Here is a 15120-nt window from a genome sequence, read left to right on the forward strand (position 1 = left end):
CTGCAAGCTCCTGCACATCATCTCTAGCTGATACCTTTGTTAAGAGTTATTGTTTCAATTTAAAACTTGCATAAGACATTTCACAGAATTGTCCATTTAAAGAAATGTATTCATTACTAAATTTAGCTAAAATAAAATAGTTAATCCAGAGAATCTTACCTTTGGCTCGATTTGGCAGTCTCGTCCAGATCATCATGACATGTGTAGTTCTTTATGATAGCCACATTAGCAGCTAATTAGCATTTAATTTTTGCCGGGTAAATACAGGCAAATATATTAATAAAAGTCACCTTGTCCGTGAGACATTTACATGGTTATCAAAATGTCACACCAGGGTAAGCCTACACAAAACACAGGCCTTATTTTAAGTATTTCTAAAATCCCCTATGGGAAAAATGAATGGTGGAAAAATGATTGGAACCAATTCCTTGTTTGACCGCTAGGTTTTGTGGGTATTATGACTCTATGAGCCTCACATCACTCACACATAAAACACAGAGGTCGACATCAGAAAACAACTAGTTAAATCCATATAAAAAGTAGGTTGCCTTTATTAGAAGCTGGGAAACCAAAACGTCTTCAACATCATTGTTGTCGATAATATTTTGTAAGACCACAATATTGTTTTCTTCATCATCATCACTGCTCACTTTTCCACAACATGCAAAAGATTCAACAGTTCAACGTTCCCTTTCCACACCACTGACAAAAGCTTCTCGGCACCATCACCTGTAAGAATCACAATTTTGCTTAAATTGTACTAGCAATGTAAATGTAAGCTACATAGAAAATACGAATGAAAAGCAATATAAATGCAGGGATACTGAAGAAAGCATGGGAAAGAAAGAGCAAATCCATGATTTATCATGTTTATGTCTTCATGTTAAACAGGGGGATTCAAATCTGGGCCTGGAGGTCCCCAGCACTGCTTGTTTTCATCCTTCCCCTCTAATAAGGGCCTGATTCAGACCTGGGACACCAGTGACAATCATTCGGTTATCGAGCATAAAAAAGCCCAGCAGTATGGATCTCATATTCCTGTGTGGGAGCCCCTGCTGCCTGGACACAGAAACCCCATACAGTACAAGCATTCAGTGACATTCAGGAATATGATAGAAGCCCTATACTAAGATGACCAATCTAAATGAACTCCTAACCCCAAGGCCTTCGTGTAGAAAAGGATTGAATAGATATAATCAATATGGTCAAAGGGCTAGTGGTCGTTTTGGAATTAGGCAAATAAACTTATCCACTGCAGTCAGGAGGGTAACAGTGAAAGTGCACCAGAACCAGGTTCAGTTTGGGTCTGCTCAAACAGCTTCTAGGGCATGTGTTTTCAGTCTTGGGGTCTTGAGTGATTTGGTATTGGTCAGAACACATTATTGGGCCTGAAGGATAGGCCAACAAAATATATACATATAGTCCTCCCCTGGTATGACAGCTTCGATCTTGGTCAGCAAGGTCTTTTATTTGATTACATGTCAGACACCCCCTCCTCATCCTCTTTTTCTATGTCAGATATATGGCTTCAGTTGGTCATTATCAAAGAGGCAGAGCAGTCATTTGCTGAAGTCCAAAGTTACCCCTAATGCCCTAGGCAGTACTGTAGACTAGGTGGAATCATTTCAGATCTACAGGATTGTCTGAGGATTAGGGGGCTAGGGATTGGTTTAGTATTCACCCTAAACACAATAACATCCCCTCCAATCCACATGTATCACACCATAACACAGTGCCTCTAGTTCAGCAGGACCAAGGGAAAATAAGGCAATAAGAAACAGATTCAATCTTTAAGCATCCAAACTCATTTTAATAACTGGTAGAGTTCATTCTCAGCTAAAACAATAATGAATCCATTTAGACCAAGAACACTTTTTGATACCATAGGTTTGGCTCAAAAGTTTTTCAACCCAGGGAGGAGTTGAAAAACAGCACTCACCTCTGCACTATTTGCTGATCAGAAACAACCAGGAAGGCATAAGCAGTGGTTTGACCTATATTCCTTCATATTGCTGTCACCTATCCAGTCATATCAGATCTCTGCAGGGCAGAGTAGGGGAAATACAGCTAGTGTTTCTTGGTTGTGGAGGAGAGCAGAGGTGTGGAGCAACACATTAGCTGGCATCAAGCTTCTGTGAGAGAGGGAGTGAGTATGAACTGAGTGAAGGAGCAGGAGATGAGAGAGTAATAGAATGAGAGAAAGGAAGTGAGTGGAACAGAAAGGAGGGATTTCTGGGTCTGCTCTCCCAGACAGTTATAACACAGCAGAAAAACAGATGGATAGGGTCAACTTTTCTTTAAAATCAAGATACATTTTATTTCTTTTCTTAAAAAACAAACATTACAAAAAAATCTGAATAGAGAAGTAAAGCAAACCCCCCCCAAAAAAATCTATTTGGGGACAAAAAAAAAAAAACACATTCTCGATTCAATTTAAAAAAGCTTGGGGATGCCTGGCACAAAGGGTTGAACAAGAGAGGATGCTCTGTGTGTATGTATCATGCCCAGCACAGAGGCATCCAAAGCATCTAACATCTCTGAACCACAAACCAAAGGTAGAGGGCATAGGTTGAGGAAACGCCAAACCCCTTGAGCGTGTGCTCCATCACACCCTTGCACTGTAGTAATACCAGCACACAGTAAAGACACATAAAGAAGAGGTTCTCGGAAGGCTGATCTAGGACCTGCTTCCATGACCCCCTCAATCACCACATCATTAACCGTTTACAGCTCATAGCAGAAGCTCAGAGCACTCACTCTGTCTAAAGCACAATAACACACTGCTACTCCAAAGCAGTGATCTTCAACTCTGTTCCTTCTAGCACATTACTGAACCGTTACATATTCAATAACAAAACAAGCTTTGTGTATGTGTTAAACTGAAGGTCCTTGACACAGGACCAGGGCATGACCTCAGAGTAGGGGGAAATATAACATAGCATTAATTCAACTAAGTTAACATTAAAATAACAACCATAAAACCTTCCTGTTAAAACGTGTTGTGTTTGAGATAGTTTCAAAAGCACAGTGTCTGTCTGCACAGTGCCATGGGGTTAGTTGGCCTAGGGCCTCAGTGAAGGCAATCTAGATACAGGGAAATAAACAGACAGGAAACACAGACATCATATCCTCCCTCAAGAGTCTCCAGTGTGGCCCTCTCTGATTCGTCACCAGTGGGTTCCGACTGAACCAATGGGTAGTGTTGCACAGTGAATAAAGTGCTTTGATTGAACACCAGCAGTCCACTGACAAACCAAGATGGAGAGGGAGACCCTAACCCAGACTGGCTGAACAAACCCAGGGCTCAGTTAGTAATCCCTGATCTAACACTACTGGATAGGCAAAAGCAAGGGTTACACTACATTGCTTGCACCTATCCAGTCATGTCAGACCAGAGATTACTTGAGGAGGAGAGGGGGGACGGAGAACAGGAGTAGAAAGAAAATGGCTGTAGAAAGTGTATTTTTTTTTTTAAATAGAAGGCTCACTTGCACACACACCTGCAGAGTGAAAACTAACGACTCTACACACCAAGCGACTGTTGAGGACGGATCCCTACTAGCACTGAGCACTCAGAAAGGCAAACTAACAAAGCCGAAAGAAACTGTTTTCTGATATTCACACAGACTTGTGTAGGAAAGACTAATGCAGCCACTGCAGAGAAGGAGATGAGAAATGCGAGGAAAGGTGAGCCAGGAGGTGAAGCTGAGCAGAGCAGACAGTGATGGGGGGATGGGACAGAGAGTCAAATCTCACATGTTCTTCCCTTCCATCCCTCACAGCCATATGGTGGTATACATGTTCTCATGCACAGACACTGTCCTCAGTCAGTCATTCATTCATTAGGGGAAGATAAAAACTAACACTAAACAACAAAACCACGAGGTTCAAACCATTGAGCCAGGCCACCACGGAAACCGAAATAAAACCCTCTAAACCAAGAGAAACAAAACAAAAAACATAAGGTTAAGAGAGAAAGACGTGGAAGGGGAGAGAGGTGGAACTTCTGTGGGGCTAGTCTTCCCCAGAGGGTGCGTCCTCTTCCGAACCGTCCTCCTCTTCCTCCTCCTCCTCGGCGTCTTCCTTCTTCTCCTTCCCAGGTGCCTCCTTTGTTTTCTTGGGAGCGGGGGAGGAGTCTTTCTTCACCACCTCCTCCTCTTCTTCCTCCTCCAGAGGGCTCTCTGGCTCCTCCTCTTCCTCCTCTTTGGGCGAGCTCTTCTCCGGGGCCTTGGCGGCGCTTGGGCGACCTTTACCCTTTCCTTTCATTGGGCTGGGGGTCACTGGGAGAGGAGAGGCACACACACAGTTAGAGATACACATTCATTCAATTATGTTTTGAGGCTGGGAGGATACAAAACCTTTATCGAAAAACAGCCTGTACAACAACCTATGCTTTTAGTTCTGAAGGATATGGGTGATTGATTCATAGTGAGCAGTCCTACCGGTGGCCTTTAGTCTTGGTTTGGGGGATTTCTTCTCCTTCCTCTCCGGCCTGCTCCGTCTGATCACCTTCTTGCTGCTCCTCTTGCTCTTGGAGCGGCCGTAGTCACTATCATCATCATCCTCAACCATGAAGTCTTCATCACTGCCCGACTCATCAGCTAGAGAGGAGAGGGGGACGAGCTAGTGATTATTGGTCATTTCACCCAACAAATGTCACTTTCCATATTGGTTTAATTTACGCTCCATGAAAACTATTCATGTGGTTTATTCATAGTTTGTAAAGCACTGTGGTTGATATACGCGCAATGTAATATTGAGTGATTGACTTACAATCCATGTAGGCCGGCTCAGTGCTGTGTGTATAACTTAAAGTTTCAGTGTACATTTTTGTGGTTGTGTCAGTAGGACTATAGTGTAGAGTGGTTGACTTATGGTCCAAGTGGGTCCGTTTTGAGTGGTTGACTTACGGTCTGGGAAGGCCTCCTCTTGGTCTTCGCGTTCCTCGTCCTCGCTGCCCCCGTCTCCCAGCAGGATCTCTCTCTGTTTGGACACGGCCTTGGTGGCAGCCTGGCGCACCGTACGCACCTTACGACTCCCCTCCTCATCACTGTCATCTACACACAGAAAGATGTAGTCAGTTTATAACACAGTCGTTATAACTGGCACACACACACCTCAGTGTATGAGTCTTACCTGCAGGTCGTTTTCTCTTGGGTGTTCTCTTGGTGGGCTTTGCCACTTTGGCTGTTTTTCCCTTTTTCCCTTGTTTAGCTTCAAAGTCACTCCCTCCATCCTCCTCATCCTCCTCTCCAAAGTCGTTGCCTTCATCACTACCAAAGTCATCTGCACCCAAACAGAAACATTCACCACTAGCACGGTCCCAAAACATCTCCTATCCCTAGTCCCCTTTCAATAGCCCATACACCTAGTTAGACCCAAACCCCTATAACCTTAGCATCATAGATTTATCAGAAATGAAGATTTAACAAACATAACATTGTTAATCAACCAGAATGGCTTACCTGCCGAATCATTTTTGGATTTTGAGAGTTTTTCATCAGAATCCTCACTGAAACCAAAAACAACAACTGAGCAACAAGCACCAAAGGAGGCAGATACAGTTCCTCTACACATCAAGGCCGGATATTATAGAACCGCTTAATCTTGAGTTGAGCCCTCAACTCGTATTTCGAAATAATGCTTGACGACAACGTGAGATGTTAACTGAAGTGTGAGTTAGGATTCAGCCTTGTGCTGCTGTTCTCTGGGCTCACCTGTCCTCCTGTGAGTTCTTTGAACGCTTGCGCTTCACCTCACGAGGAGCCGCACGAGGCTTCTTAGGCTTGTCTGAGTTCCTCCCATACTCCTCATCTACAAGGGAAGGGAAAAGGGGTTACACACTCACAGTTTAGCTACAGGGGAGAGGGGTTGCAGTTGCACACACACTCTCTTGCCCTCTCACCTGCATCATCAGACTCTTGGAATTGGGAGTAATTCACCACCTTCTTGTTCCTGTGAAGTAAACAAACAGCCAATCAGAAATTCCCTTTCCTGTTTCTAGTCAGTTAGGAGGACTGTCGTTGTAGGACAAAACATGCAGAAATAATAATCATCACAGCCGTTCACTACCGTAAAGGTTACATGCTGTCAGGGGGACCCAGTCATCTTACTCAGCCCTCTCCTCACAGAGGACACAATAAGGCTAAAGGGTACAAATTAATAGTCTAATGTGGCTATTCATCTGCACCAATCTCAACACACAGGGTTGATTAAAGATAAATGGAGGATCATGTCTTTTGAATGTCCAATGCTTTATGCGAGTCCAGATGGGCCCAATTATATAATGTTAGCTATGTAGGCCTACCTAGCTCTACTAATTCACAAATACGCTTTTCACAAAATCATGCTGCTCTGAACAATACCGTGCTGGCTGGAATATTGGCCTGATAATATCTTGTGGTGGTGACTCAAGACCATGCTAGCCCACTGATTTTATGATCGGCATTGGCCCTAGGAAGTAACAGAAGTCTTCAGATTAGAGATTAGACAAACATAACACCCCATCTGGTTCATATAAAATGCCCAACTCTATATGGTTCTTATCTCTAGTAAGAGGATAATATGTGTCAAAATGCAGCCAAAGATTTCAGGAGCAACAGGGTTATCAAATCTCAGCTCCCTCTATTCTACCACACTCAGCGGTCAACCATGTATCAGCAGCATGTGTTGCATGCGTTTTAATAATCAATCCGTTTTAGTAAACTGGTGTCCCACTTCTCCAGTTTCAAGGGCTCATTTGGGAATGTGGGTGAGTGGAATGGTTGAACGCACGCAAACACACACCCCACATTCTGAAATTAAATGTTTGCCCCCCCAGTTTTATCATTGCACTGTGATACAAAAAGTGTCATCTGTGCCTTAAGAGTGGTAGGATAGGCTGTTTGTCAGTATGAGCTGCCTGGATTTAAGATGGACACTACAGAATGTGCGAATGGAAGTTGTTGTCTGTGTGTGTTGTGTTTTTCTCTGACTTGTAAAAGCAAGCAGAACAAAAACTGGCTACTTTTATTTGACTGATGTAGCTGGCAAGGTAACTGCTGTTTGACATAACAGAAAAAAAGTATTTATTTCCAGTGCTGAGTTAGCTAATGTTACATGTCAGTTACACTACTAATGCGTTACACGTTTCAACCCCTCTCGACTAAAGTTCTGTCTGAAGTGAATGAACTAGTTTGCTAGCTAGTAGCTACTACAGCCAGTTCAGCTTTAGCCGCTAGCTATCTGTCAGGTAGCAGTATCTAACAGCTGTTGTGTGCATGGAAATGTTTTGTAGCCTTTGTTTTGTCCTGTTTCAAAATAAGTAAATTAACTTAGCTAGTTTTCACCAGCTGATGTACCATTAGAGCTAGCCAAAAGTTGGCTAATGTTAGCTAGATAGCTCACTAACTTTAGCTATTATTTTTGCCTCAATCACACTAGACCTGAATCAAACGCTGAAACCTGCAGCCAAATGATTGAAGACCAATATTCTGACATTTGACAGAGCAGTGTGAGTTTTTATTAGAAACTGCAGAGTCAGGCAACCACGGAAGACCAGTCTGACTGTGCCGAGGCAAACTTTTGCAGGTTACATTTCTATTCTAGGCAAGTCAGTTAAGAACAAATTCTTATTTACAATGACGGCCTACCCCGGCTAAACCCAGACGACGCTGGGCAAATTGTACGCCACCCTATGGGACTCCCAATTATGGCCGGTTGTGATACAGCCTGGAGTCGAACCAGGGTGTCTGTAGTGACGCCTCTAGCACTGAGATGCAGTGCCTTAGACCGCTACGCCACTCGGTGCAACACTTTATTCTCTCTTTGCATCTAACACTGGACAAGCCAGAAGATTTAAAGATTTAAAATAGTTTCAGGCAGTCTGACAAAAGTTGATTTCCAAACTGTATCAAGGGTTGATAGGCTTTTTCCAATGACACAAAAATCTGAGGAAGACACATTTAATTTAATGATTCATATATGCCAGTGAAACTGAATATCATGGACTCAAATGTAATTCCTCTGCAGGAGGTGTAAAACACAAAAAGGGGACCTATCTGCATATGTTGTGCTCTTGTGAAGGCTGGCTGAATTCAGCATGTTTACAGATTCTCCCTTCCCGCCATTTTTGTTCGCTTGGAAATGTTGATACTGGAGACTTATCAGAAGTGTAATCTAGCATTTATAGTGGCTCAGAAATGCATTACCATTAATTGGAAGGTTGGTTATCCTCCCACAATGGATGACAGAAATGTAATGTATCACTAGATTTGATTCAATACAAGATTAAAGGTATACTGTGCAACTTTCATAAGGTCTGGATGCCTTATATGGAATACTGTACAACAAAAGGAGTCCATTTTGAAAACATGCCCACTTAAGGGGAGATACCTATTCAGGCAATCCCTAACTGCTGGGCTGCCCAGTCATGGCCCTGGGGGTTTGCCGTACTGTTGGTTAATGAATATTTCACTAAGATCCTAAAGCTGAGTGGGGTGTGCTGAGTTGGGGCGCTGCAGGGTGGTGGATCCCTAGGGGCAGGACAGGGCAATCCAGCTATATAGTGCGCAAGTAAAAACAGCTCTACAGTACTATTAGGCCTATATGAATTACAGTGCCCTCCATAATTATTGGGACAGCTAATCATTTTTTCTTCTTTTGTCTCTATACTCCAAGTTTGGATTCGAAATCAAACAATGACATTTAAGTGCAAACTGTCAGCTTTAATTTGAGGGGGTATTTTCATCTGTATTGGGTGAACTGTTTAGAAATTAGAGCACTTGTTGTACATAGTCCCCGCCCATTTTAAGGGATCAAAAGTATTGGGCCAAATTCACTTGTATGTGTATTAAAAGTAGTAAAAAGTATTTGGTCCCACATACATAGCACACAATGACTACATCAAGCTTGAGACTCTACACATTTGTTGGATGCATTTGCTGTTTGTTTTTGGTTGTTTCAGATTATTTTGTGAAATAGAAAGTAGAAATGAATGGTAAATAATGTATTGTCATTTTGGAGTCACATTTATTGTAAATAAGAATAGAATGTTCCTAAACACTTCTACATTAATGTGGTTGCTACCATGATTACCGATAATCCTGAATGAATCGTGAATGATGGTGAGAAAGTTAGATGCACAAATATCATACCCCTTCAAATGCTAACCTCCCCTGTTATTGTAATGGTGAGAAAAACAGCTCTACAGGGGGTAAAAAAAATAGTAAAAAAAAAAAAAAATGTAACCTTTATTTAATAGGCAAGTCAGTTAAGAACAAATTCTTATTAACAATGACGGCCTACCCCTGACAACGCTGGGCCAATTGTGCACCACCCTATGGGAATCCCAATCATGGCCAGATGTGACAGCCTGGATTCGAACCAGGGACTGTAGTGACACCTCTTGCACTGAGATGCAGTGCCTTAGACAGCTGCACCACTCAGGAGCCCGTATCTATAACTTTCTCATTCATCATTACTCATGATTCATTCAGGATTATCCATAATCATGTTAGAATCCACATTCATGTTGAAGTGTTCAGAAACATATTATAGGCTTAATTACAATTAAAGTGACCGCAAAATGGTCATATTAGACTGTGTAGAAATGCAAAATTATCTTTAGATGCCTAAGAAAATTCTGAGGGAGGAACCCCTGTCAGGTTATGCCCCCCACTTCTAAAACCAAAGTTTTGCCTCTGCACACACACTACAGGAGACCAGCACTTCAGGTGACACACTGCTGACCACAGACCATGCTCAATGTAATACACACCTTCAGAGCTGTGCTGTAATATACACACACAGGCATTCAAAACCTACATATAGTTGTCTTGTTCTGGTAAACGTACACACATGGATCAGAACCAAAAACCTTGGATTTTGTATTATATTTTGCCACCACCCTGACCTCCCAACACACAATAGTCCTGGAAGCACCCTTATTGTAATAGTATAGGCTAACAGTACCACACATGGTTAAATTAGCTAACGGGAGCGAGGAAGAGTCGTCAGGGCAATAAGTAATTTTACAAGCGGTTAGATTGCAAAGCCAGGCCCTGTCGCCACCTTGCAACAGACAGACAGACCGAAAGCTGACCACCACTAGAACAGTGACCATAATGAGCCAAAATATCGAGGGACTGGGACCCGCGAATTACCTGGAAGGAATAGAGCCTGGGTTACCTGCGACGCCACATTGCAAATTTTTCTTTTTGCATATCAGTGGGCGCAATATCGGTTTCATTGTTTGTGGCAGCCAAATAAACTCCACGATTTACGACGGAATTGAGCGGCGACTAGTGTAATGACTGGACCGATGTCACAAATGTACGTTTATTTATATATATAAAAAACGACTGATTTCAGCACCCAAAATAGCCCGCAGTTACACACGACATTGTTCAGTATAAATGGGGCCTGAAATGTGTATTTTATATATATCAAAACGTAATTTTATGTGACCTCTGCCGTCCACACCAGTCGCCGCTCAAATCATCATAAACCGTTGAGTTTAATCAGCTCTTTGCGGTTACAGTGTTGCAACATTCGGGTGGCGCGTGCTTCGCATCCGATAGTATGCTACATTGTATCAACAAGTATCGTCCATTTGTTAGTGGTTATCTTGAGATACAAAGACGATTTTTTTCTTCGCTCAAATGCGACCCTTTCGGTCTTTTCAGGCAGTGAAGAGCTAGGCATGGGGGGTGTGGTGACTTCTAAAGCCACTCCGCCCCCTCTGACACACTTCCAGTGTTAATTTACTGCCATCAGTGAAAATGTAGTTCCTCCGCTCTCCCCTTCTCCTACCGCGTTTTCACTGAAAACCAACAAGGCTGCCTCGGCCTTTTTACATTTCATTGTTCCCTAGTAATAAGACTATTAAAATATAAGACAATTGCATTTTAAATGTAGATATTTGTAGTTAGTGCACACGTCGCAAGGCTGCGCGCTAACAATAGTACATCCCATGAGCCGATGTCTACCTCCAGCCCTGGTTTTTATTAGCTTTTCAGAGTCCCCCGTGGATGAATGGGTAGCCATATTCCCCAGTCTGTCTCCTTCCCCTTTCACGCAAAATACCAGGCCATGCCACAGTCCAGGGACATATAAAACAATGGTAAATCCGACAAAACATTAAGGTTAGTGCACCAAATGATGCTCGCGTTGGATCGTTTTTTAGGCATGATTTGCACCAGATGCACGCACACACGCCAAGGTACGCGCATTACAGACATTTCAACCTAACCATGGCGAACAGTCCACATAGTAAGGAATCATGCTATCAAGTGCGTGCACGACAAGAAAAAAAAAACATTTACATAAATGTTTAATCAAATAAACGCAACGGTGAACAAAATGCACAACATGGTAGCGACGTGCGTGTTGCCTGCGAAAGGCAACGTGCACACCGTGCAGTCTCAGCGGAGGACATATTAGGAAAAACCTACCTCACTGGTCTTGACATTTTGCAGAAATACTGTAGAGGTTAAGAATGTAAGAAAGGGGAAAGGAAATCCAGAAAAATAAAAACAAAATCGTCCCGCTCTGCAACTCCAAAGGGCGCAACGAGACCTTCCAACTCCAACGCCCCGGCTACTGCGTAAAACTAAATCTACGGCAACGATTTGTCTTCCAAACGAGATTTTAGTTAAAAATTTTACCTTCAGCTACTCAAAATGGTGAATAAAACAAACTGAAACTGCAGCCTATGCGCAACCTAACCAAGTGGCCCTTGGCATAAAGGACTGCCCATCGTCGCCGCTGAGAGGAGAGCATCAACACTCCAAAGCTTCCATTGGGCAGTTTGAATGATAATTTACTTTTTGGTTGGATGTTTTAGTTGCTCATCAAACCCAGTGGTACAACCCATTTACCCTCCCCCCTTTCAAAGATAGGTTGAGAAGGCACTGCTAAGAAAACAAAAAGAGGCCCTCAGTGTGGATGCAAGTTGCACGAATTTGTGTTCGAAATTACCACAATGTAACTTTCTACTGGGAAATATGCGCGGCCTGCCAGCATGTAGTTACATGAGTGTCTATAGAAAGCTATGCATTTGTAATGATTTTATTTTCCACTGAGGAGGGCTTGGGGTACTGGCACTGTATCCCCAGGCACTAAATTGTAAGCTTAATTGCACAGAAGACAGTCAGGTATAGATGTGGTTCTACTGTTTGAAAAATTGTGCAGAGTAATAGCCTCCTCGCCAGTATCAGAATGTCCAAACAACTATCTGATGTTAAATGCAAAGAATTTGAAACAGAAAAAAATACATCAGATTTTAGGCTACGTCTACAGTATAACTTTTCCCTGTCAATATTTGAAGGTGAGGGACATGGGCTGTGTCTACAACAAATGCCTTAATTTTATACTGATGACAATACAGCTTGGAGGGGGGTATTCTGATACTGTCTTTATTCATAGCTTTTCTTTGTTGACAAATATCCTTGACATTTGAAGAGATTGTCTCGTGATGAATGAGAGGATTGTGCTGAGACTGTTTGATTGTTAGAATATGTGTAGTATCTATTTCACGTGTGTTTTTCTCCCTCCATAGCAAAATGAGGAGCTGGAAGTATTGTGGATCTCCAAGGACATGAATCCATTAATCGCTTGAAGGCCTCCATTACCTGCATTAAGCCTCCGCTACACAGCCACAGAGCACTAGAAATGATAGTGTAATTCATTTCAATAGAGAACATTTAGAATTAGAATAAAGAGAACTCCACGGAGGATGCACAAGTAGAATGGACTGAGAGTTGTTTTCTTGGAAAAGGGGATTTTAAATAACCGATGTCCATCACTAACAACCCAATGGGCACACCACGTAATTTCAATGTGGAGAATTTGGTAATATTTGGTAGATAGGTTCATCAATGAGATTCCAACCTATTTTTACCCACTCAAAAAAACTGCCTAAAGTTTGTTGAGTTCCCAATTTGTTATCACTATGCTTTCAACCATCTAACAGCACAACCACATTGGAATGGAAAATCTATGTCGGATTTTTGGTTTAGTTGTCACCAAAATGTGTTACCACTGTGCTTTCAACCATTTAAAAGCACACCAAAGTTCAAATGGGATACAATGTCAGATATTTTGTTAATTTATACAACAACTTAATGTGTTATCCCTGTGCTTCAAATTATAGCACAACCAAATGGCCTAGATTGCAATTGAGATTATTAAAGTACATGGTGCAAGTTCTCAATGCCATTTGAGATTCTGTGCAGATTATCATAGCAATTGTGAAGATTTCCACACCCCTGCGACCCTGAACATGCACACTTTCTATGATTACATAAGAAGTCATTTATTTTTCCAGTAACCTCACAATGTGGCCAATGATGTGCTACTAATTTTAAGGTTAAATAAATACTGTTACATTAGTTTGTAAAACAGCCTTAAAGGTAAACTTCGGGATTTTGGCAATGAGGCCCTTTATCTACTTCCCCAGAGTCAGATGAACTATGAGATACAGTCTTTATGTCTCTGCGTGCAGTTTGAAGGAAGTTGCTAACTAGCGCTAGTGCAATTGCTAAACTGTTAGACTTCCAGTCATTGCGCTAACGCTTATTAGCATTGGACACAGAGACATAAAAATGGTATCCACAAGTTCATCTGACTCTGGGAAAGTAGATAAAGGGCCTCAATGCCAAAATCCTGAAGTATCCCTATAAGATTAGGCTATTTACTGTCTTACGAAAGTAAAATTGAATTGTGTTTGGTTGACAATGCAACTAAATAACAACACTTAAAGGAGACGTATCTACTGCTTGAATAGTTACATCTGAGCCACTGGCTTAATCCTATTTTTTTACTTTTATTTTTGGTTGAGATGGAGATGTGAAACCATCGTATCATTTGTTAACTTGTTGACAAGTTAATATGCTGTTTACCATATTGCAAAAGTGACATTGAATTGTGTTTGTTGTCAACGCAATAAAATATACACTTTTGAAAGAGATGTATTTTCTGCTTGGATAGCTCCATATGTGCCACTTAGTGTGGCTTTATTTCCAGTTTGTTTACAAATTAATAATTGATATGTTGGAATCAAGTCTCCATTTCAACCAAAAATCTAAGTTAAAGAATAGAATTAAATCAAATCAAACTTTAAATGCACTTATATAGTTTGATTTGATTCCAAACTATTCTTTAACTTGTATTTTTGGTTAAGATGGAGATGTGAATCCAACATATGTATTATTAACTTGTAGATTCCATGTGAAATCAACCAAACCTTGAAACCCTAGGCCTGTATGTATTGTTTATTTTTAGTTGAATCCTGGGCTGAATTTAAACAATAGTTGTTGATGACTTCCCAAATGCTGTACATGCTTAAATAGAATAATTGATGATATATGATTGATAAAGTATGGTTACTCTGTTGAACCTACTGTTTAGAATGACTTCGATAGCAACAGTTAATCTATTAAGTGTAGATTGTTCAACAATCATTCTCACAATAGCACATTGGTAATAGTCAGTGACAAATATCAAAGCTAAGCAGGAATGGGAGACTGATGGGGTAGCTGTAAATTTATCAACTCTCTAGTAGGAGGGGCGTCCCACCCAATTTCTTATTTTTATAGCGGGTATTACGTTGAAGATCTGACGTTGTTTCAAAGGTACAAATTCAGCATATTTTATACAAGGTTTGTCTATGCTGAAAATTGGTTACCATGATGACGTAATCCTGCGGTTGAAATTTTACCCTCAAAACAACAGTTGAGGACTTTTTTCAAATCCAATGTATTTTCCACATAGATTCCACATCACAATACGTTGACATTGACCAATTGCGTAGAAAAAATGTTGATTTAATCATTTTGTGCCCAGTGGGAATGTCCCAAAGGGCTATGTAGTAGAGGTTTCAGTAACTCAGTGTCAAGGGCCTGTTCAGGGGGATGTAACGTTGCACAATGTCATTCAGATGTAGAACAAATATCTGTATTTTTCATAGAATAGGGAATCATGTCAGCTCCATTCATTCTATTTCTATCTGCATCTTTTACGTTCCACATCACTAAACACAGACCTAGTTGTTCTATTTGATTTGTCCCATGCCAGATTTGGTTGAATTTTGCTTCTGTGTAAAATGAATAAGCTCAATTGTTGAGCACGAAAGTTCCCAAT

General features: G+C 41.4%; 1 protein-coding gene and 1 long non-coding RNA gene across 2 annotated transcripts; one reads left to right on the forward strand and one right to left on the reverse strand.

The window, feature by feature from the left end:
* Positions 1 to 533: 533 nt before the first annotated feature.
* Positions 534 to 11706, reverse strand: LOC111970038 (nuclear ubiquitous casein and cyclin-dependent kinase substrate 1). The gene is made up of 8 exons (XM_023996524.2): positions 11433 to 11706; positions 5906 to 5955; positions 5718 to 5814; positions 5466 to 5512; positions 5137 to 5286; positions 4911 to 5057; positions 4443 to 4601; positions 534 to 4280 (listed from the first exon to the last, which is right to left on the reverse strand). Exons 1-8 carry the CDS (start codon positions 11447 to 11449, stop codon positions 4015 to 4017), a joined length of 933 nt encoding a protein of 310 aa, XP_023852292.1. The 5' UTR covers positions 11450 to 11706; the 3' UTR covers positions 534 to 4014.
* An 83-nt stretch (positions 11707 to 11789) lies between these two features.
* LOC139028374 (uncharacterized) lies at positions 11790 to 13946 on the forward strand. The gene is made up of 2 exons (XR_011480572.1): positions 11790 to 12307; positions 12539 to 13946. It is a non-coding gene; the product is annotated as an uncharacterized lncRNA (long non-coding RNA).
* The last annotated feature ends 1174 nt before the right edge of the window (positions 13947 to 15120 follow it).

The sequence above is a fragment of the Salvelinus sp. IW2-2015 genome, linkage group LG11 (genome assembly GCF_002910315.2).
Source record: "Salvelinus sp. IW2-2015 linkage group LG11, ASM291031v2, whole genome shotgun sequence".
Taxonomy (NCBI): domain Eukaryota; kingdom Metazoa; phylum Chordata; class Actinopteri; order Salmoniformes; family Salmonidae; genus Salvelinus; species Salvelinus sp. IW2-2015.